This window comes from Aquarana catesbeiana, linkage group LG02 (genome assembly GCF_042186555.1).
Source record: "Aquarana catesbeiana isolate 2022-GZ linkage group LG02, ASM4218655v1, whole genome shotgun sequence".
NCBI classification, from domain to species: domain Eukaryota; kingdom Metazoa; phylum Chordata; class Amphibia; order Anura; family Ranidae; genus Aquarana; species Aquarana catesbeiana.
Window position 1 is genome coordinate 5,475,202 of NC_133325.1, and position 25,354 is coordinate 5,500,555.

Here is a 25,354-nt window from a genome sequence, read left to right on the forward strand (position 1 = left end):
TGAGAGAGACTGGGAGCTCAGTGTAGTGAAGAATTATAAGTGGAAATTGTAGAGGAAGTGAAGAAGTTTATTACAACTCGTGTTAGAAACTGTTATAAGACGGTTGCCATAGAAGATGGTGGCCCTACTTGTGCAGATGTGGCGTCTTGCTGGATGCCTTTCTCTGCATGGCTGTCTACCTATAGAAGTCTCTGAATCTGCCAATTAACATTGCAACTACTAAGGGTGTTCTGGCCTAACCCTCTCTCCCACAGTTCTGTTCAAGAGACAATAAATCTCTTTGCATTCAAGAAGTCTATGTAGCCGATTAATCTACCTTATCTTGCACCCACCATGCCTCTTAACGTACTCTGCATAGAAGGATGTCAGCTCTGCCTAACTCTGGTGGTTCTTATTAGAGCAAAGGGGGCCCAGGACCTTACTACATTATAATTGATGTCATTTTTATTATATATTCAAAGTGGAAAACTCAGTGATTCTGAAGCTGATGTTAAAGAAGAGATAAAAGAGGAGGATGATGAGGATTGGGTTATGGAGGAGTCAAAGTTCCTAAAAGAACACAAAGATGTGTACCAGGACACCATGGTGGAATCATCCAGCTACATGAACCCCCTCAGAGAGATGTTCCCAACCTCTGTATTCCTGGGATTCCACACAGGAAGATCACACCATCGATCATTATTACAATGTTGGTGGGATGGAGCATCTAGAACATGGATGGAGATGTGTGGATTTTATATATGTGATGTCACAGTAATAAAGCTTATATGTTACAGATGATATTTTCTCTCATTTTATTGATTTAGAGTGGAGATCCAACCGATATAGAATTTGAGGTTAAAGCAGAAGAAGAAGAGATGTATGTGAGGGATGATCAGCAGTCTATGGAGGAGGATGGAATAACGGGGACATTTATAGAGGAGGACACTCCTACAGAGATCAGCACAGGTGGGTCATTACCACTAAATACATTCATCCCCCCATACTGCTCACTGATTGGTCCAGAGTAGGGTGGGGACTGTGTGATATCAGTCTGTAATCCCCTGGTCACTTTTCTGAGCTGTGTTCCCCGTCCTGTATTCCTGTATTTCTCTCGGATACTCTTCCTTCTCTGTGCTGCAGACACAGTTCATGTATCTAGGATGGATTTATGGAGATTCTGGGGGTTCAGCTGGCAGTAAAATGTTGATTTTCTCTATAGGTGTTGCTTGTCTTAGACATCTGAGGTATGTGTCTTACATTCTGTCCCATACCCGGATCTAGCGAGATCTCTGACAGAGGAATTCTCCTGGGGTTACTAGTTCTGTTGTTTGCTGGCAGTGCCGGGTGGAGGGATATGTCTGTATAGCAGAGGTAGGCAACCTTAACGAGGAGGAGATCTACCTGAACAACATGGGAGAAGTCAAAGATCACCAGGCACAGTATTGCCCAGTGTCACCTCCTCAAACCTGATTTAAACCTCTAATTGCCATACTACTGAGTCACAATAGTGTGCATTGCACCGCAATCATGGGTGTAAATCAGGTGGTGAGGAGGCAACATATCACCTCCTCACCACCTGTCAAATACACTTGGATCGCTTTTAAGAATTGCAACAGTGTACCGCCTGCCAATTTTAACCCATTTAAGTAAATAAGGGCACTCTGCATGCGCCCCACAACTTCATGCTTCTGTAAGGTCCAAAGGGTTAAAGCAGGTGGTGAGAAAGCAACAATGCTGCCTGCTTTAACACCTTCTTTTCTGTACTGCACAAGGTTGCAGGGCACTTGCAGAGTGGCCTCATTCACTTGAATGGGTTATGCTTGGTAGGTGTGACACCCATCAACCATGACACCCACCAACCATGACACCCACAAATCATGCCAACCATGACACCCACCAACCATGCCAACCATGTCACCCACCAACTATGACACCCACCAACCATGACACCCACCAACCATGCCAACCATGACCCCCACCAACCATGACCTCCACCAACCATGACACCCATCAACCATGACACCCATCAACCATGACACCCATCAACCATGACACCCATCAACCATGACACCCACCAACCATGACATCCACCAACCATGACAACCATGTCACCCACCAATCATATCACCCACCAACCATGACATCCACCAACCATAACACCTACCAACCATGACACCCACCAACCATGACACCCACCAACCATGACACCCACCAACCATGACAATGCATATAACTCCTGCTGCAGCTACGACATATGTACACCCCTGGCCACTGCAGCTAAAGGGGATGTGGTTGGGGCAGGGTTGATAAAAACACATTTTTACTATGGGGTTTTACCACCCTCAAACTACAAATGTAAATGAACCCTTACTGTTCTGAGCACCCAATAAGGCTGCTTTCACACTCATGTGCTGCAGTTTACCTGCACCACAGGTGCAACGCAGTGCATCTGCAACTTTCCTGGGTTAGCTGCACTTTGCCATAGACTTCTATCATATCCTGCAGGTGTGGGGCACTTTCTGAAAGCGTCTCAAATCTCCTGCATTCAGAAAGTGCAGCAAACCCACAGGATATAATAGAAGTCTATGGATGAGTGCAGCAAACCTGCAGGATATAATAGAAGTCTATGGCTAAGTGCAGCAAACCCGCAGGATATAATAGAAGTCTATGGATAAGTGCAGAAAACCCCCAGGAAAGCTGCAGGTACACTGCACTGCACCCGCTGTGTGGGTAAACATCACTGTGAAAGCAGCCCTATATTAATATGCTCGGTGTATTGCTTCACCTTGACCTGAAGATCTCTTCCTTCTGCTGCTGGCACCACTCTGGAGACCACTAGCCGGGATTAGAGGTGGAGTGCAGTTGGTATCACTCCGCATGGCACTGCAGGTGGCACTACAGAGGAGACACGGCAGGTCAGCAAGCTCAGACCGAGATCTACCAGTCACGTAGTCGTGATCTACAGGTTGCTGACCCCGCTGTATAGTCTCAGACCCGAGACGAGAAGAACTCTCCACATAGTATAGATCTATAACATCTCTCACTTTATTACATAGAAATATCTGTTACACACATCGGTAGACATGCACAGTGTATCTCCTCGGCACTCGGTCCAGCCGCAATGGGCGTGATGACGTTAGATTGTTATGCTCCGCCCAACATACTGACATCATCACATCAGGGATTGGATCAGTGATCAAGCCCCTGATGACCTCATCTGTGGTGCGTTTTTTTGTATATGATTTAAAGGGCCAGCGCTGCATATTTTGGAGGAATTCTGTTATATCTCATATCTGGGTATTATGTGAGCAGCTTCCTGATTACTTATTTCATTTCAGGGTGGAATCAGATTATAGTTGTTTGATTTTATATCTGATGATGTGATTGGAGCACAGACTTTTACATGTTGATAATAATGTGATAACATCCTCAAACTTTGGAACCTTAAACAGAAAGTGATAATGAGGGAGGAGCCAATAACCCAATGATGGTGGTCTTCAGGATCAGTCCAGTCTTCATCTTGGTTGTTCTCCCCCCATCCTCACTCTCTGACCTCTGGTGGGGCTCAGCCCTGCTGTTATTCATGACTAAATCAGGGTGTTCGGGACTTCTTGTGTTGGGAAGATGGCAATGAGTGATAGAGGGGGTGGGGACACTCGTCCTATAATCCCCTCATCACTGTCACTCCTATAAAAGACAGTTCTCGTTGGGTCCTCACTCTCTGACTAAGGTCCATGAATAAAGAAATGAACTGGTGAGAGATCAGAGGACCCATTTACTAGTTACCTTGAGGGGGGAATTGTAAGATCCTCAGAGACAAAGCTGTCTGATGTGGGCGGAGTCCTGATTTAGGGGAACCAATCTGCTCATGTCTAGTAATAATCTTTGTATTTCTATTTTAGTAGATGGACGGGAGATGAGGAAAACCTCAGAGGATTGTCTCACTTTGTCTCCAGACTGTAAAGTAGAAGATGAGGACATCACACAGTATAGTCCAGGAGAAAACCCGACTACCTCAAATGTCCATCCGGCACCACACAGTGTAGATGGACCATCGTCTTCCTCTTATCCTGAGGAACCTCAGACTGTGCGGGACAGTGCCCGACCATCGTATTCCTCTTATCCTGAGGAACCTCAGACTGTGAGGGACGGTGCCATCCTTCCAACAGAGAAGAGGTTTTCCTGTCCTGAGTGCGGGAAGTGTTTCCATTATGAATCCAAGTTTAATGAGCATACAAAATGTCATACAGGAGAGAAGCCGTATTCCTGTCCTGAGTGTGGGAAATGTTTTTCATACAAGTCTTATCTTTCCACACATCAGAGATCTCACACGGGGGAGAAGTCGTATTCCTGTTCTGAGTGCGGGAAATGTTTTTCACAGAAGTCTAATCTTTCCACACATCAGAGATCTCACACGGGGGAGAAGTCGTATCTCTGTTCTGAGTGCGGGAAATGTTTTTCACTGAAGTCCGATCTTTCTAGACATCAGAGATCTCACACGGGGGAGAAGCCATATTCCTGTCCTGAGTGCGGGAAATGTTTTTCATACAAGTCTTATCTTTCCACACATCAGAGATCTCACACGGGGGAGAAGTCGTATTCCTGTTCTGAGTGCGGGAAATGTTTTTCACAGAAGTCCCATCTTTCCAAACATCAGAGGACTCACACGGGGGAGAAGCCGTATTCCTGTTCTGAGTGCGGGAAATGTTTTTCACAGAAGTCTAATCTTTCCACACATCAGAGATCTCACACGGGGGAGAAGTCGTATCCCTGTTCTGAGTGCGGGAAATGTTTTTCACTGAAGTCCGATCTTTCTAGACATCAGAGATCTCACACGGGGGAGAAGCCATATTCCTGTCCTGAGTGCGGGAAATGTTTTTCAAGGAAGTACCATCTTTCCTTACATCAGAGATCCCACACGGGGGAAAAGCCATATTCCTGTTCTGAGTGCGGGAAATGTTTTTCACTGAAGTCCGATCTTTCTAGACATCAGAGATCTCACACGGGGGAGAAGCCATATTCCTGTCCTGAGTGCGGGAAATGTTATTCAAGGAAGTCCCATCTTTCCTTACATCAGAGATCTCACACGGGGGAGAAGCCATATTCCTGTCCTGAGTGCGGGAAATGTTTTTCAAGGAAGTCCCATCTTTCGTTACATCAGAGATCTCACACAGGGGAGAAGCTGTATTCCTGTTCTGAATGTGGGAAATGTTTTTCACAGAAGTCCCATCTTTCCTTACATCAGAGATCTCACACGGGGGAAAAGCCATATTCCTGTTCTGAGTGCGGGAAATGTTTTTCAGACAAGTCCTATCTTTCCACACATCGGAGATCTCACACGGGGGAAAAGCCACATTCCTGTCCTGAGTGTGGGAAATGTTTTTCAGACAAGTCCAATCTTTCCTTACATCAGAGATGTCACACAGGGGAGAAGCCGTACTTCTGTCCTGAGTGTGGGAAATGTTTTTCACGGAAGCCCGATCTTTCTAGACATCAGAAATCTCACACAGGGGAGAAGCCATTTTCCTGTTCTGAGTGCGGGAAATGTTTTTTAGACAAGTGCAAACTTTCCACACATGAGCGATCTCACACGGGGGAAAAGTCGTATTCCTGTCCTGAGTGTGGGAAATGTTTTTCAGACAAGTCCAATCTTTACACACATCAGAGATCTCACACAGGGGAGAAGCCGTATTCCTGTCCTGAGTGCGGGAAATGTTTTTCAGACAAGTCCAATCTTTACACACATCAGAGATCTCACACAGGGGAGAAGCCGTATTCCTGTCCTGAGTGTGGGAAATGTTTTTCAGTGAAGTGCAATCTTTCTAGACATCAGAGATCTCACACGGGGAGAAGCCGTACTCCTGTCCTGAGTGAGGGAATTGTTCCTCATTGAAGTCCGGTCTTCCTGTACATCAGGGATCCCACACAACCCTTGAGGTGTATTAGTGACTTGAGTGTGGGAAATGTCTTCTATATGAATGTTGCTGGACATCACAGCTCTCATGTGGGGAAGAAGAACACCCTGATATACACCTCAGATATACTCCATGGCTGATCTCCATCATATAAGAAGCAGGGGGATATATTTGTGGTGAGTGTGTGAAGGGGGTGTGAGTCCCTGGATGTCCTTTATTATTGGCCCGTACACAGGGAGGACTTGTCTCACAAATATCCCACTTATATTGTGTTTTATCACTCCATGTCAATGTGCTATGTCTATCTAAACAAGGATGGACAATGTCACTTGTCATTTGTAACACTTTGTATTTTGTAACTGATTGTTCAATAAGAGAACTTCCAATAAAATTGATTAAAATATAAAAATGGAGTCATTGCCTTTCATTGATATGTGATGTAAACTTTGCAAACACTTAGTGTTCTCATTTTTTTAAATTGTTGAATGAATATGACAAGAATTCCGCTGTGAGGAATGTTGTCCATATTTTATTCCATACATTGATTTCCTATGATCATTGGCTCCCTCTAGTGACCACAGTGCGGTATTGTTGTATTTTTACTAATGTGAAGCCTTTTACGAAAAATACTTCATTATGGCCACTAGAGGGAGCTGACCATCATAGGAAATCACTTTGTTAACCACTTCAGCTCTGGAAGGTTTTCCCCCTTCATGACCAGGCCATTTTTAGCGCTGTGCTAAATAGGAACTGGAAATTGTGTGGTTATGCAAAACTTTTTAACTTTTTTTATTACATAATACATTATATACGATATATATATAAATAAAAAATGTTAATCATTTTTCTTTTTACTTTCTGCTATAATACATATCGCATAAATTAAAAAAAAAAAATCTTCATTAAATTTGACCAAAATGTATTCTGCTACTTGTCTTTGGCAATAAAAAAAATCCCAACAAATGTATATTAATTGGTTTGTGTGAAAGTTTTATAGTATCTACAAACTATGGTGTATATATACTGGAATTTTTTTTATTATACCGGTAATGGTGGTGATCGGTGACTTATAGTAGGACTGTTATAGTGCGGCAGATGCTGGGTGGGCACCGACTAGCTGACACTGACATCACCAGTGACACTAATACAGAGATCAGTGCTAATACTATACACTGTCACTGTACTAATGACACTGGCTTGGAAGGGGATAACATCTAGGGGCAATGAAAGGGATACCTATGTGCCTAACAATGTGTAATGTGTGTACTGTGTGCTGATTTTACTAGGAGACCCCTAAATATTAGGAGATTTTTTTTAACCACTTCAATCCCGGACACTTATACACCTTCCTGCCCAGACCAATTTTCAGCTTTCAGCGCTCTCACATTTTCAATGACAATTGCGCAGTCGTGTGACGCTGTACCCAAACAAAATTTCTTTCCCACAAATAGAGCTTTCTTTTGGTGATATTTGATCACTTCTGCGGTTTTTATTTTTTGCGCTACAAATAAAAAAAGAGCGATAATTTTGAAAAAAGAAAAAAAAAGTTTTTCTTAGATTCTGTTTTAAAAGTAAGTTTTCTCCTTCACTGATGGGCACTGATGAGGTGGCACTTATATGCAGCACGTATCCTCGGCACTGATAGGCAGCACTGATATGCAGCACTGATAGGGGGGACTGATAGGTGGCACTGGAGGGCACGTAGAGGTGGCACTGATGGGCGGCATGCATAGGCAGCCCTGATCAGAGGCGCTGGCAGGCATCACTAATGGGCACAGAGTGCCATCCCTAATGAGCAATGATTGCCATCCCTGGTGGGCTCTAGTAGGCTTACTTGGTGGCCATGGGTGGGCATCCCTGGTGGTCCTGGGTGGGCATCTTCGGGGGGCTGCACTGATAATTAATCAGAACAGACTCCCCTCTTCAGACTCCCCTCTTAGGAGAGCAGCCGATTGGCTCTCCTCTACTCACGCCTGTCAGTGCGATACACGGCTTTTCCTGTTTACACTGTGATTATATGTGATTGGACACAGCTGATCAGGTGGTAAAGAGTCTCCGTCAGGGGCTCTTTACCTCGATCAGAGATGCGGTGTGTCAGAATTCAGTTTGTCAGAATGCGATGTGTCGCGGCTTATCCTGCTGGATGTCATATGACGCTCAGTCAGGATTAGGGATGAGCTTCGAGTCGACTCAAACATTGGCTGTTCGCAAGTTCGCCGAACAGCGAACAATTTGGGGTGTTTGCGGCAAATTCGAATGCCGCGGAACACCCTTTAAAAGTCTATGAGAGAAATCAAAAGTGCTCATTTTAAAGTTATTGTCATAAAAAGTGTTTGGGGACCTGGGTCCTGCCCCAGGGGACATGGATCAATGCAAAAAAAAGTTTTAAAAACTGCAGTTTTTTCAGGAGCAGTGATTTTAAAGTCAAACAATAAAAGTGTAATATCCCTTTAAATTTCGTAGCTGGGGGGTGTCTATAGTATGCCTGTAAAGGGGCGCATGTTTCCTGTGTTTAGAACAGTCTGACAGCAAAATGACATTTCGAAGGAAAAAACCCATTTAAAACTACCCGCGGCTATTGCATTGCCGACAATACACATAGAAGTTCATTGATAAAAACGGCATGGGAATTCCCCACAGGGGAACCCCGAACCAAAATAAAAAAAAAAAAAAATGACGTGGGGGGGTCCCCCTAAATTCCATACCAGGCCCTTCAGGTCTGGTATAGATATTAAGGGGAACCCTGGCCAAAATTTTTTTAAAAAAATGACGTGGGGTGACCCCGCCCCCCTCTGACGCACGGGACATGACAGGACTTCCCTGTGGCATTCCCCGTGACGTCACAGGGAAGTCCCGTCAAGTCACAGTGCGTCAAAGGGGGCCGGGTCACCGGGTGGCCCCGCCCCCCGTTATTTAAGAACCATCAGACGAAGAGACGCCGTCACACAGCGGGAGCCTCCCCCCATGCCATGGGTGCGGAGCGGCCCGAGGAGAAGAAGATAGAAGATGCCGCGGAGGAGATGCTGGATGAGAACACCGGAGGAAGAACAAGAAGAGCCAGAAGAACCAGAATTAGAAGATGAAGGAAGATGGAAGAAAGAAGAAGCATTTCAATAAAGGAATTGTCAAAAACTGTCTCTTGTCATTTTTAACATTTTTGACAGTTTTTTAGTGAAATGGTAGGGGTAATTACCCCCTTACCATTTCACACGGGGGGGGCCGGGATCTGGGGGTCCCCTTGTTAAAGGGGGCTTCCAGATTCCGATAAGCCCCCCGCCCGCAGACCCCCACAACCACCAGCCAGGGTTGTGGGGATGAGGCCCTTGTCCTCATCAACATGGGGACAAGGTGTTTTGGGGGGCTACCCCAAAGCACCCTCCCAATGTTGAGGGCATGTGGCCTGGTACGGTTCAGGAGGGGGGGCGCACTCCCGTCCCCCCTCTTTTCCTGCGGCCTTCCAGATTGCGTGCTCGGATAAGGGTCTGGTATGGATATTTGGGGGGACCCCACGTCGTTTTTGTTTTTTTAGCGCGGGGTTCCCCTTAAAATCCATACCAGACCTGAAGGGTCTGGTATGGAATTTAGGGGGAACCCCACGTCATTTTTTTTTTTTAATTTTGGTTCGGGGTTCCCCTGTGGGGAATTCCCATGCCGTTTTTATCAATGAACTTCTATGTGTATTGTCGGCAATGCAATAGCCGTGGGTAGTTTTAAATGGGTTTTTTCCTTCAAAATTTCATTTTGCTGTCAGACTGTTCTAAACACGGGAAACATGCGCCCCTTTACAGGCATACTATAGACACCCCCCAGGTACGAAATTTAAAGGGATATTACACTTTTATTGTTTGACTTTAAGCATTATTAAAATCACTGCTCCTGAAAAAACGGCAGTTTTTAAAACTTTTTTTTTGCATTGATCCATGTCCCCTGGGGCAGGACCCAGGTCCCCAAACACTTTTTATGACAATAACTTGCATATAAGCCTTTAAAATTAGCACTTTTGATTATTCATGTTCATGTCCCATAGACTTTAACGTTGTTTGCGTGTTCGAACAAACTTTTTTCCTGTTCGTATGTTCTGGTACGAACCGAACAGGGGGGTGTTTGGCTCATCCCTAGTCAGGATAATGAAACCACTTCCTGGCTGTCATTTTGCTATATGGTGAGTGGGAAGTGGTTAAAGACGGGAAGTATGGAGCAGCTCAATGAATAGACCTCCTAGCAATGCTATTACCAGGCTGCAGCTAGGGGGAGCTCTAATGTTTAGAGTGTGACCACAGAAGAGTGACCCCATCTAGCTCACCTTACCTCCTTTACTGCCAGAGGTCTTTTTGTATTTTTAAAGCAGAACTCCGGGATTGGCAAAAAAAATCCCCCATTAGTACACCCCCTCCCCCACACACACAAAACACTAAACAGTTATTACATTTGTGAAATTCCTTACCATTAAATAGAAAAGTCAAATTGAATTTTCAGCTCTGTAGTTCAAAAAATGTATCCTGTATTCTGCCCGGGAGGATCTGTTAGAACAGTGATGGCATCATATCCTCTCCCCCATCTTTACACTGTCATTGAACTACATTTCCCATCATGCTTTGCAAATTGCAGTGAATGTGGGAGGGGACACGAGGCCTGTACATGTAAATGTGAACACGCCCACTTCACCATAAATCACGCCCCTCATTCTGTAGACACACTGCTGAGCACAACACAGACAGTGAGGGGAAATTCTTATAACTGTAAAGCATGTCTGTGATCTCCTCTCCAGACACAGCAACATATTTCCCTTACATGATTTATGTAATCATTACTGAACTGTACACACATCCCATAATGATATATTATACACTCTGTACTCTGCTGTAATTCAGTATTAGAAATATTCCTCCTCCTCATGCAGCTTTGAGATCTTTCTATCAGTAATCAGTGCTTGTATGATGTATAGGAGCACATCCCTATCCGCACCACAGAGAGAGCCGGGACATGCTGCTTTACATCAGTGTGTGATACAAGTAAATGTCACCAAGAGAAAAAAAAGTGCAGCTCTAATTTACTAATCAATAATGGTGGAACCCTCTAATGTATGAAAATCTCAATAAACTTCAATATTAGCACAATATCGGTCTCTGTGATATGTAACGTCACATATAATACACATCAAGCTGAAAATAAGACATACTGTAAAAAAATTAAACTTTGCAGGGATGGTGGAAACCCCCTTCTATAGATATTTGGCAGAGGACGGTGTCAGTTAAGCAGTGGATGGTGTCCACTGCTTATCAGTGCAGCCTCATCAGTGCCGCCTTATCAGTGCAGCTCATTAGTGCCTCCTTATCAGTGCAGCGTATCAGTGCTCATCAGTGAAGCTTATCAGTGCTCATCAGTGAAGCTTATCAGTGCCCTTCAGTACAGCCTCATAAGTACCCACCAGTGCAGTTTATCAGTGCCCATTTGTGTGGTCTCACCAGTGCAGTCTATCAGTGCGGTCTCACACGTGCAACTCATTAGTGCCCATCCGTGCGGTCTCACCAGTGCAGCTTATCAGTGCTCATCAGTGCAGCTTATCAGTGCCCATCAGTGCAGCCATGACAGTGCCCATCAGTGCGGCTTATCAGTGCAGCTTATCAGTGCTCATCAGTGCAGAGCAGGGATAGTTAGAAATCATTGGGATGACAGAGCGGATCTCGGGCTGACATTTGTTGTTGGTGAAATCACCGCTCGCCGTACAGCCCCGCCTCCCTGTACCGGCACTGTGATAGACAGCGCAGAGCACACTGTTCCTATGCCGGTACAGGGAGGTGTTTTCACCAACAACAACTGTCAGCCCGAGATCCGCTCTGTCATCCCGATGATCTGTGGTAACTCTCCCAGCTCTGCACTGGAGAGAGATGGTGGGTGGTGGTGATGGGGGGGGACCCCCACACACTCCCTCCTCCCCCACACACTCCCCCCTCCCCCATACACTCCCCCCTCCCCCACACACTCCCTCCTCCCCCACACACTCCCCCCTCCCCCATACACGCCCCCCTCCCCCACACACTCCCCCCTCCCCCATTCACTCATTATCTCGTCTGATTCTCCTGTCACCTCACTGCATCACCTGCAATACAAATTCACCATAAATCACGCCCCTCATTCTGTAGATACACTGCTGAGCACAACACAGACAGTGAGAGGAAATTCTTATAACTGTAAAGCATGTCTGTGATCTCCTCTCCAGACACAGCAACATATTTCCCTTATATGATTCATGTAATCATTACTGAACTGTACACACATCCCATAATGATATATTATACACTCTGTACTCTGCTGTAATTCAGTATTAGAAATATTCCTCCTCCTCATGCAGCTTTGAGATCTTTCTATCAGTAATCAGTGCTTGTATGATGTATAGGAGCACATCCCTATCCGCACCACAGAGAGAGCCGGGACATGCTGCTTTACATCAGTGTGTGATACAAGTAAATGTCACCATGAGAAAAACAAAAAAGTGCAGCTCTAATTTACTAATCAATAATGGTGGAACCCTCTAATGTATGAAAATCTCAATAAACTTCAAGATCACCACAATATCGGTCTCTGTGATATGTAACGTCACATATAATACACATCAAGCTGAAAATAAATAAATAAATAAAAAATTACTGCAAACTTTGCAGGGATGGTGGAAGCCCCTCCTACATATATTTGGCAGAGAATGGTGTCAGTAAAGCAGTGGATGGTGTCCACTGCTTATCAGTGCAGCCTCATCAGTGCAACTTATCAGTGCAGCGTATCAGTGCCGACTTATCAGTGCAGCATATCAGTGCCGACGTATCAGTGCAGCGTATCAGTGCTCATCAGGGCAACCTTAATAGTGCAGCATATCAGTGATCATCAGTGAAGCTTACCGGTGCTCATCAGTGCAGCTTATCAGTGTAACCTCATCAGTGCAGCTTATCAGTGCTAATCAGTGTATCCTCATCGGTGCAGCTTATCAGTGTCCATCAGTGCAGCTTATCAGTGCTCACCAGTGCAGCCTCATCAGTTTAGCTTATCAGTGCCCCTCAGTGCAGCCTCATAAGTGCCCACCAGTGCAGCTAATCAGTGCCCATTAGTGCAGCTTATCTGTGCAGTCTCACACATGCAGCTCATTAGTGCCCATTAGTGCAGGCTCACCAGTGCAGTTTATCAGTGCGGTCTCATCAGTGCAGCTTATCAGTGCCCATCAGTGCAGCTTATCAGTGCCCATCACTGCAGCCTTATTAGTGCAGCTTATTAGTGCTCATCAGTGCAGCTTATCAGTGCCCATCAGTGCAGCCTTATTAATGCAGCTTATCAGTGTCTATCAGTGCAGCCTTAGAAATGCAGCTTATCAGTGCAGCCTATCAGTGCCCATCAGTTCGGTATCACCAGTGAAACTTATCAGTGCCCATCAGTGCAGCCGTATTAGTGCAGCTGATCAGTGCAGCTTATCAGTGCTCATCAGTGCAGAGCAGGGATAGTTAGAGATCATCGGGATGACAGAGCGGATTTCGGGCTGACATTTGTTGTTGGTGAAATCACTGCTCGCCGTACAGCCCCGCCTCCCTGTACCGGCACTGTGATAGACAGCGCAGAGCACACTGTTCCAATGCCGGTACAGGGAGGTGTTTTCACCAACAACAACTGTCAGCCCGAGATCCGCTCTGTCACTCCGATGATCTGTGGTAACTCTCCCCGCTCTGCACTGGAGAGAGATGGCGGGCGGGCGGTGGTGATGGGGGGGATGGGGGCGGTGCTGGCAGGGAGGAGGAGAGAGCAAAGGAGGAGGACTCCACCTTAATAGGCGGCACAGACCGGGGAGACCCCCTCCGTCCACTACAGCGAGCCAGGCGGAAACAAGTCCCTCTCCCCACTTTACAGAACTACAGGTAGGCAGTGACAAGACCCCTGGCTGGGAGTACAGGAGGAATAGCAGCCAGCGGTCTTACAAACAGGAAATCACCAGGCAATAACGGTTTATCAGCAAGATCAGCAGGTTATTGCAGAGGAACTACAGAGCTCAGAAGAACATGGATGGCATAGTTGGTAAAAGTAGGAGACCAGCAACGAGAACATGAAAAAAACATTTTTTCCCGGAGTTCTGCTTCATAAGTGATAAAATGCAGATTTTGGGCCCAAAAAAGATTATAAATAAAATAATAAAAAAAAGAAAGCATCCCCGCCCCCATTTGCTCATGTGAACGGCGATCGCACCACACATGTGAGATATCACCACGAATATCAGAGCCGGAGCAATAAATTTTCCTCCAGACCTCCTGTGCAACTCTAAGCTGGTGACCTCTGAAGGCTTTTAATGTGCCTCCTATGGAGATTTTTAGGTACTGCAGTTTTACACAGTTCCATGGGCGTGTGCAATTATAAAACCTGACATGTTAGGTATCTATTTACTCAGCTTAACATCATTTATTGTATTTTACCAGAAATGTGGGTATTATTTTGTGTTTGTCTGCACTTAGGCTCCATTCACACCTGAATGTTTTGTAGCTTGAAGCCTGAAGCTACAAAACGCTTGAGGGGAAAAAATATATTATTCTCTATGGAGATGGTTCACATCTCCACTCCAAGTCACCTGAAGCCCTACGCTTGAAGCTCAAACAAGTTCTGGACCCTTTTTTGACGCTCGAATTGGGCATATTTTGGTGTTTTTGGAGCGTTTGTATTCCCTACTCAAATGAAATAAATTTACATAAAGGAAATGACATAAAACATACACAGGAAGTGCACAGATCACCATTTTTTGGTTAGAAGACATGGAGGCCAGCAATATAGAGAGTGAAGTGGATGAGACAGTATGTCTTTTAGATCAGGAGAGCTTTATCAGAATGGTAAAGCAGCACCCCTGTCTCTATGATTCCAGAGATCCATGCTACAAGCTGCGAGTGAGCAAGAGGAGGGCATGGAACCAGATTGCCTGCCAAGTTTTCACAAACTGGGCAGACCTAAATGCCCGTGTGAAGGATGATAAAGGTAAGATAAACCCCTGCAAACATAACCGACCATAGGGAGATAATAGCATGATTGTTATTTAGTACATTATAAATAACAGAATCTTAGCACCAGAAAAACAGTACTAGCTTATGCTTATATTCCTATGCATTGCTTACAAGATCATACATATGAGAAAACAGACAATAAATGTGCAATTACAGTTCACTATGGCCACATATGTGTACACACTAATTGCATGTGTGTAGGAATGTGGCCAGGATTAGGGATGAGACGAACACCCCCCTGTTCGGTTCGCACCAGAACATGTGAACAGGAAAAAAGTTTGTTCGAACACGCGAACACCGTTAAAGTCTATGGGACATGAACATGAATAATCAAAAGTGATAATTTTAAAGGCTTATATGCAAGTTATTGTCATATAAAGTGTTTGGGGACCCGGGTCCTGCCCCAGGGGACATGGATCAATGCAAAAAAAAGTTTTAAAAACGGCCGTTTTTTCAGGAGCAGTGATTTTAATAATGCTTAAAGTCAAACAATAAAAGTGTAATATCCCTTTAAATTTCGTAGCTGGGGGGTGTCTATAGTATGCCTGTAAAGGGGCACATGTTTCCTGTGTTTAGAACAGTCTGACAGAAAAATGACATTTCAAAGGAAAAAAGCCATTTAAAACTACTTGCGGCTATTGCATTGCCGGTCCGACAATACACATAAAAGTTCATTGATAAAAACGACATGGGAATTCCCCACAGGGGAACCCTGAACCAAAATTTAAAAAAAAAATGACGTGGGGGTCCCCCTAAATTCCATACCAGGCCCTTCAGCTCTGGTGTGAATATTAAGGGGAACCCCCGGCCAAAATAAAAAAAAATGACATAGGGGTCCCCCTAAATTCCATACCAGACCCTTCAGGTCTGATATGGATTTTAAGGGGAACCCCGCGCCAAAATAAAAAAAAACGGTGTGTGGTCCCCCCAAAGATCCATACCAGACCCTAATCCGAGCATGCAACCTGGCAGGCCGCAGGAAAAGAGGGGGGGACGAGAGAGCGACCCCCCCTCCTGAACCGTACCAGGTCACATGCCCTCAACATTGGGAGGGTGCTTTGGAGTAGCCCCCCAAAACACCTTGTCGCCATGTTGATGAGGACAAGGGCCTCATCCCCACAACCCTGGCCGGTGGTTGTGGGGGTCTGCGGGCGGGGGGCTTATCGGAATCTGGAAGCCCCCTTTAACAAGGGGACCCCCAGATCCCGCCCCCCCTGTGTGAAATGGTAAGGGGGTACAAAAGTACCCCTACCATTTCACTAAAAAACTGTCAATAATGTTAAAAATGACAAGAGACAGTTTTTGACAATTCCTTTATTTAAATGCTTCTTCTTTCTTCTATCTTCCTTCATTTTCTTCTTCTTCTGGTTCTTCTGGCTCTTCTGGTTCTTCCTCCGGCGTTCTCATCCAGCATCTCCTCCGCGGCGTCTTCTATCTTCTTCTCCTCGGGCTGCTCCGCACCCATGGCATAGGGGGAGGCTCCCGCTCTTCTCTTCATCTTCTTTTCTTCTTAATCTGCTTCTTCTTCATCTTCTTCTCTTCTTCATTTTCTTCTCCAGGTCGCTCCGCATCCATGCTGGCATGGAGGGAGGCTCCCGCTGTGTGACGGCGTCTCCTCTTCTGACGGTTCTTAAATAATGGGGGCGGGGCCACCAGGTGACCCCACCCCCCTCTGACGCACGGTGACTTGATGGGACTTCCCTGTGACGTCACAGGGAATGCCACAGGGAAGTCCCGTCATGTCCCGTGCGTCAGAGGGGGGCGGGGTCACTGGGTGGCCCCGCCCCCATTATTTAAGAACCGTCAGAAGAGGAGACGCCGTAACACAGCAGGAGCCTCCCTCCATGCCAGCATGGATACGGAGCGGCCTGGAGAAGAAAATGAAGAAGAGAAGAAGAGAAGAAGATGAAGAAGATGAAGAAGAGAAGAAGATGAAGAGAAGAGCGGGAGCCTCCCCCCATGCCATGGGTGCGTAGCAGCCCGAGGAGAAGAAGATAAAAGACGCCACTGAGGAGATGCTGGACGAATACGCCAGAGGAAGAACCAGAGGAGCCAGAAGAACCAGAAGAAGAATGAGAAAATGAAGGAAGATAGAAGAAAGAAGAAGCATTTAAATAAAGGAATTGTCAAAAACAGATGCAAAATACTCACCATGCCTCTCAGCAAATAGCTTGGGGTGTCTACTTTCCAAAATGGGGTCATTTGGGGGGGTTTGTGCCACCTGGGCATTCCATGGCCTCTGAAACTGTGATAGGCAGTGAAGAGTGAAATAAAAAATTTACACCCTTAGAAATCCTGAAGGCAGAGATTGGTTTTCGGGGCCCCGTACGTGGCTAGGCTCCCAAAAAGTCCCACACATGTGGTATCCCCATACTCAGGAGAAGCAGCTAAATGTATTTTGGGGTGCAATTCCACTTATGCCCATGGCCTGTGTGAGCAATATATCATTTAGTGACAACTTTGTGCAAAAAAAAGTGTCACTTTTCCGCAACTTGTGTCAAAATATAAAATATTCCATGGACTCAACATGCCTCTCAGCAAATAGCTTGGGGTGTCTACTTTCCAAAATGGGGTCATTTGGGGGGGGGGGGATTGTGCCATCTGGGCATTTTATGGCCTTCAAAACTGTGATAGGTAGTGAGGAGAGAAATCAAAAATGTACGCCCTTAGAAATCCTGAAGTCGGTGATTGGTTTTCAGGGCCCCGTACGCGGCTAGGCTCCCAAAAAGTCACAGCTGAATGTATTTTGGGGTGCAATTCCACATATGCCCATGGCCTGTGTGAACAATATATCATTTAGTGACAACTTTTTGTATTTTTTTTTTTTTGTCATTATTCAATCACTTGGGACAAAAAAAATTAATATTCAATGGGCTCAACATGCCTCTCAGCAATTTCCTTGGGGTGTCTACTTTCCAAAATGGGATCATTTGGGGGGGTTTTGTACTGCCCTGCCATTTTAGCACCTCAAGAAATTACATAGGCAGTCATAAACTAAAAGCTGTGTAAATTCCAGAAAATGTACCCTAGCTTGTAGACGCTATAACTTTTGTTCAAACCAATAAATATACGCTTATTGACATTTTTTTTACCAAAGACATGTGGCCGAATACATTTTGGCCTAAATGTATGAATAAAATTGAGTTTATTGGATTTTTTTTATAACAAAAAGTAGAAAATATCATTTTTTTTCAAAATTTTTGTTTTTTTTCCGTTTATAGCGCAAAAAATAAAAACGGTAGAGGTGATCAAATACCATCAAAAGAAAGCTCTATTTGTGGGAAGAAAAGGACGCAAATTTCCTTTGGGTACAGCATTGCATGACCGCGCAATTAGCAGTTAAAGCGACGCAGTGTCATATTGTAAAAAGTGCTCTGGTCAGGAAGGGGGTAAATCCTTCCGAGGCTGAAGTGGTTAAATGACTTTTTTCCTTTGAAATTTCATTTTGCTGTCAGACTGTTCTAAACACATGAAACATGCGCCCCTTTACAGGCATACTATAGACACCCCCCAGCTACGAAATTTAAAGGGATATTACACTTTTATTGTTTGACTTTAAGCATTATTAAAATCACTGCTCCTGAAAAAATGGCCGTTTTTAAAACTTTTTTTTGCATTGATCCATGTCCCCTGGGGCAGGACCCAGGTCCCCAAACACTTTTTATGACAATAACTTGCATATAAGCCTTTAAAATTAGCACTTTTGATTTCTCCCATAGACTTTTAAAGGGTGTTCCGCGGCATTTGCCGCGAACACCCCAAGTTGTTCGCTGTTCGGCGAACTTGCGAACAGCCAATGTTCGAGTCGAACATGAAGCTCATCCCTAGCCAGGATGAACTGGAATGGCACATCTATTGCCTCCTTCTTATATAAGTATAAGCACCTAATGCATAGCAGTATGAGTATAGTAATGTTAGCATGTCACAAATACATGAAGGCACACTCTGACCCCTAGTGGATATTGTATAGATACTGCACACAAAGTTAAATATATATTTAAAAAAAACATGAGACTTCTTATCAATACATCAAGCATTTGTATTAATTATTCAGTACAGCATAGTATATGGTTCTATTAACAAACAACTAAAGATTTAAAATTATTCAATTGCCCCAAGCTGCCATGGGACCTGTCCTGCTGGAGACATGAAGTAGGACGCAAATTGATCCCTGACATGTGTACCTTGTCTGCTTCCACGAACACCAGTCCAATGAGCTCTTTCCATGTTCTGATGTAATGGGTCCTCAAACTCAAATCTATTCCGTTGCCTTACAACGTTATGCAAGGCACATGCAGCTTTAACAGCACAGACTGCATTTTGCATGCTTAGAACAATGGGTGTGCCATTTGTTTGCTAAAATGCAAAATGCACATTCGACAACTTGACGTGCTCTTGTTAGCCGATAATTGAACACACTCTTCTGCACAGTTAGATTGTGCCCCGAATAAGGCTGTAGAAGATGCTCACTCAGAGCAAAGGCCTCATCCCCCACAAAAACACTGGGTAGGGGAGGGCCATTTGTGTCCAGGAGTGGACTGTTTTCCGGAAGGTCCAGATTATTGGTACGCAGCATGTGTCCAAATGAAGAATTCCCAAAAATAGTAGAGTCAGCGCTGCTGCCATACGACCCAATAGCTATATAACGAAAGCAATAATTAGCATCAGCCACTGAACAAAAAGTAAAGAGAAAGTTGTAATAATTAATTTCTATTTTCAGTACGGAAAACTGCTGGGAGCACAGTACTCCAAATAATGATTTGGACACAGATGCAAACAGTCAGCAAGCAGGCCAAGCATCTGCCAGTGAGCAAGCAAGCCAAGCATCAGGTGATCAAGCAGGTCAAGAGCCGGAGAGCCAATTGTCGGCTCCAGTACGTTCGACATCTACAACACCTGTGGGAGACGAGGAGTCCACACCACCCATATGTGCTCGTGTACCTGCTAGAGCAACAAGAAGGAGGGCTCCTGAACCTGATTTTAATCACATGTTGGACATTATGGCCAGTATGTCTGAAAGAATGAACAGCAACAGGTCGCATGTGCAGGTTTCTGCAAGGTGTCTGGAAGGTCTGATGGAGAAGGTACCATCAGAACTCCAGGCAGACATGTTGGCAGGTATCATCCATTACATCGCGACTTTTATTCTACCAACCACCACATATAGGTCTTCAGAACCTCCACCACCTTATGGTCCCTATGCAAATCCCCCTCCCCGCCCCATCTGCCAGCACCACCTCGGTTGTCATCACCACATTCTGCCACCCACCTTCCTCTGCCAACAGCACCACGTTCTAATTAACTTCCTCTGCCAACACCACCACCTTCTAATTGGCAGCATAATGAAAATCCCTCTACCTCCACCTGGTCACATTATGGCCATGCCATGAATGTGGTGATGTCAGCAAATGAGGCAGTCAACTCCTTCCAAACATTTTATCAGCTCTAATTTTTTTTTTAATTTTATGAGCTACGTTAGCTCTATTTCTTTTTTTATATTGTTGAGCTTTATATGTGAAGAAAAAATAAACAAACAGAAAAAGTTATATTTCAAAAATATTTAATATTTTAAAAAAAGTAAAGTTTTTTTTTGCTTTAAAAAATGTGTGTTTGGTGTTTATTTTATGCATATACAAAAATTTTAATCTTGGGTTCTTCATGTATCAGTCTTTAAAAAATTACAAAAAATAAGAAAAAATTACCTCAGTGTGATGATTAGTCGTTCCACAGGGGGTATACTATTACGAAATATGTATCCATTCGTTGCAACCGACTACTGAGTAAACCTAGTAATACATCAAAGCTGTGATCAAAAAAAAAATGTGGGGTTTATTAGTGGACATGATAAGAAAGGAACAATGTCAAACATCATGAATCCAAATAAGTTTTACTAACCTTTTTTTATGGACATCCTAGTGTAGTCCAAAAATGTATCCTCATGATCACGTAGGTCACTGTACATGACCCAAAATTGACCTCACTCTTCTCGATCAGCAATTACGGGGTGAATCCAGTATCTGCGTGCCCTCTTCTTTCTCCTCTCTCTTTCATGCAGAAAATATGACGTAACAGTGGCTGCTGCCACAAAACACAACATCTCATCATCACTCATCTTTGCAGAGGACAATACAAACACATGGAGCAGGAAGCACAATGATGAACCGGAAGAAGAATATTCACCCAGAAGGCAGATGAAAAAATCTAAAAACCTAGCAACAAATGATGAAAGAGATGATCATGTTTCCTATTGGCTAAAAAAAACCCGCCAAAGCTCAAAAACGCCAGGAAAACGCTGTATACAAACGCGCAAATACGCGCTACAAAACTCCGGAAGAAACGCTCAAAAACGCTACGCTCAGGTGTGAATGCAGCCTAAAACTCATTAAAGTGTATTTGTTTCATATAAAATGCGATTGAAAAAAAAACTGCTCAAATATCGCGTGACATAAAAATATGCAACACCCACCATTTTATTCTCTAGGGCCTCTTCTTTAAAAATATATAATGTTTGCAGGTTCTAAGCCATTTTCTAGCAAAAAAATGTAGATGTTTGCCTGTATGATAGAAGGGTCAAAAACTTTTTTAAAAAATTTTGGATAAAGTAAGAGAGGGTTATAACCCTTGTCAGTTTTTTTTATTTTTGTCCTCAGTGTCCCATTGGGGTGATTTCCCTTCAGTTCCTGTTCCATCGCCAAAACAGGAAGTGAGAGGAAATACCTCCAAAGTGAGGGAATCCCGGCGTGTCACCAGAACTAGTGTTCCCATTGGAAGATTCCCCCTCTATTCCTGTTTAGTTACCAACTCAAAATGTGGAATTTTCAATCACTTTCACTTTTAATCAGCTCTGTAAACAGGAAAAATCGGGAGGATCCAGTATGATCCCTAATGGTGTGTGGTGTGACCTGGCGGGTTTCGTCTTTGAGTCGTTTCACTTAAATCGAGTTCGCTCTGTAACTTTTGTCATAGAAATATCACAGTAAATGTGTTTTTTAAATTGACTTAGATCTACATACTTTATCTATATACAATTGTCTATAATGTAAGGAGTACCGGATGGGCCTGCAATCTAGTTTCTGAGATCTGGAGTTGGAGAATGAGTTGGGATGATCAATCAACTTTCATGATGGTGGATGCTTCTTGAATGCTCAGGCCCCTAATGACTGATTTGTGTGCTTCCCATAAGAGATTTAGTAGGTTCAAATCTGAGCAACAAATCATTTAGGTGCCGATGAGATCTCCAAACAGGGGTAATGGATGTCTTTATGGACCTTGCTTTGTGCACTGGTGTGCAGTCATGTTGGAACAGGAAGGGGCCGTCCCCAAACTGTTCCCACAAAGTTAGGAGCATGAAATTGTCCAAAATGTCTTGGTATGCTGACGCCTTAAGAGTTCCCTTCACTGGAACTAAGGGGCCAAGCCCAACCCCCGAAAAACAATCCCACACCCTAATCCCCCTCCACCAAATGATTTGGACCAGTGCACAAAGCAAGGTCCATAAAGACATGGATGAGCAAGTTTGGGGTGGAGGAACTTGACTGGCCTGCCCAGAGTCCTGACCTCAACCCGATAGAACACTTTTGGGATGAATTTGAGTGGAGACTGCGAGCCAGGCCTTCTCATTCAACATCAGCGAATGACCTCACAAATGCGCTTCTGGAAGAATGGTCAAACCTTCCCATAGGCACACTCCTAAACCTTGTGGATGGCCTTCCCAGAAGAGTTGAAGCTGTTATAGCTTCAAAGGGTGGGCCAACTCAATATTGAACCCTACGAACTAAGACTGGGAAGCCATTAAAGTTCATGTGTGTGTAAAGGCAGGCATACAATACATTCTTTTTAGTAGAGTTCTTCTACTCCTTTCCCCCAGAAGAAGATTTCTACTGTTAATGGTCGAAACGCGTTGGGGTTCAACAGTATGACTATATATACCTATATCATGCTATGTTGTTTATGTACCTGTACGGTTGTATCACCATGATGTATGTGCAATGGCCTCATCCACAGAGCTCATGTTTTAACATTTTTTCATGCAATTGTATGATAATACTTTTTCAATAAAATTCACATATTTTTTTATTTCAATTTGAATTTTTGTCTGCAACACAAAACCCCATGGGGACATTTCTTTCCAATCTAATTTTTTTTATCCTCCACTTGATTGGCTCTCTTTGAAGGACTCCTTTGCCTCCCCTCCTACACTATATTTACCAAAAGTATTGGGACGCCTGCCTTTACACACACACACAAACTTTATTCTTAGTCCATAGGGTTCAATATTGAGTTGGCCCACCCTTTGCTGCTATAACAGCTTCAACTCTTCTGGGAAGGCCGTCCACAAGGTTTAGGAGTGTGTCTATGGGAATGTTTGACCATTCTTCCAGAAGCGCATTTGTGAGGTCAGGCACTAAGTGTTCTATCAGGTTGAGGTCAGGACTCTGTGCAGGCCAGTCAAGTTCCTCCACCCCAAACTCGCTCATCCATGTCTTTATGGACCTTGCTTTGTGCACTGGTCCAAATCATTTGGTGGAGGGGGATTATGGTGTGGGGGGAGGGGGGATTATGGTGTGGGGGAGGGGGGATTATGGTGTGGGGTTGTTTTTCAGGGGTTGGAATTGGCCCCTTAGTTCCAGTGAAGAGAACTCTTAAGGCGTCAGCATATCAAGATATTTTAGACAATTTCATGCTCTCAACTTTGTGGGAACAGTTTGGGGATGGCCCCTTCCTGTTCCAACATGACTGCGCACCAGTGCACAAAGTAAGGTCCATAAAGACATCCATTACCCCTGTTTGGAGATCTCATCGGCACCTAAATGATTTGTGGCTCAGATTTGAACCTACTAAATCTCTTATGGGAAGCACATAAATCAGTCATTAGGGGCCTCCACATTCAAGAAGCATCCACCATCATAAAAGTTCATTTATCATCCCAACTCATTCTCCAACTCCAGATCTCAGAAACTAGATTGCAGGCCCATCCGGCACTCCTTACATTATAGAAAATTGTATATAGATAAAGTATGTAGATCTAAGTAAATTTAAAAAACACATTTACCGTGATATTTCTATGACAAAAGTTACAGAGCGAACTCGATTTAAGTGAAATGACTCAAAGACGAAACCCGCCAGGTCACACCACACACCATTAGGGATCGTACTGAATCCTCCCGATTTCTCCTGTTTACAGAGCTGATCAAAAGTGAAAGTGATTGAAAATTCCACATTTTGAGTTGTCAACAGAACAGGAATAGAGGGGGAATCTTCCAATGGGGACACTAGTTCTGGTGACACGCCGGGATTCCCTCACTTTGCAGGTATTTCCTCTCACTTCCTGTTTTGGCGATGGAATAGGAAGTGAAGGGAAATCACCCCAATGGGACACTGAGGACAAAAATAAAAAAACTGACAGGGGTTATAATCCTTCGTTACTTTATCCAAAATTTAAAAAAAGTTTTTGACCCTTCTATCATACAGGCAAACATTTACATTTATTTGCTAGAAAATGGCTTAGAACCTGCAAACATTATATATTTTTAAAGAAGAGACCATAGAGAATAAAATGGTGGGTTTTGCATATTTTTATGTCACGCGATATTTGAGCAGTTTTTTTTAATCACATTTTATTTGGAACAAATACACTTTAATGAGTTTTAGTGCAGACAAACACAAAATAATTCCCACATTTCTGGTAAAATACAATAAATGATGTTAAGCTAAATGTTAAGTAAATAAATACCTAACATGTCAGGTTTTATAATTGCACACGCCCATGGAACTGCGCCAAACTGCAGTACTTAAAAATTTCCATAGGAGGCACATTAAAAGCCTTCAGAGATCACCAGATTAGAGTTGCACAGGAGGTCTGGAGGGAAATTTATTGCTCCGGCTCTGATGTTCGTGGTGATATCTCACATGTGTGGTGCGATCGCCGTTCACATGAGCAAAGGGGGCGGGGATGCTTTCATTTTTTTTAATTATTTTATTTATAACCTTTTTTGGGCCCAAAATCCACATTTTTTCACTTATAAATCAGAACTCCGGGAAAAACATTTTTTCATGTTCTTGTTGCTGATCTCCTACCTTTACCAACTATGCCGTCCATGTTCTTCTGAGCTCTGTAGTTCCTCTGCAATAACCTGCTGATCTTGCTGATAAACCGTTATTGCCTGGTGATTTCCTGTGTGTAAGACCGCTGGCTGCTATTCCTCCTGTACTCCCAGCCAGCGGTCTTGTCACTGCCCATCTGTAGTTCTGTAAAGAGGGGAGAGGGACTTGTATTTCCGCCTGGCTCGCTGTAGTGGGCGGAGGGGGTCTCCCCGGTCTGTGCCGCCTATTAAGGTGGTGTCCTCCTCCTTTGCTCCCTGCTCCTCCCTGCAAGCACCTCCCCCATCCCCCACATCGCCACCGCCCACCCGCCATCTCTCTCCAGTGCAGAGTGGG

General features: G+C 44.2%; 1 protein-coding gene across 1 annotated transcript in view; it reads left to right on the top strand.

Moving 5' to 3' along the window:
* The first annotated feature begins 810 nt into the window (after positions 1-810).
* Positions 811-25,354, top strand: part of LOC141126606 (uncharacterized) — a 757,790-nt gene continuing 733,246 nt past the window's right edge. The window contains 2 exon segments of the mRNA XM_073612528.1: positions 811-948; positions 3,885-5,418. Of these exon segments, the coding sequence (XP_073468629.1) occupies positions 858-948; positions 3,885-5,418 (1,625 nt within the window). The 5' untranslated portion in view covers positions 811-857.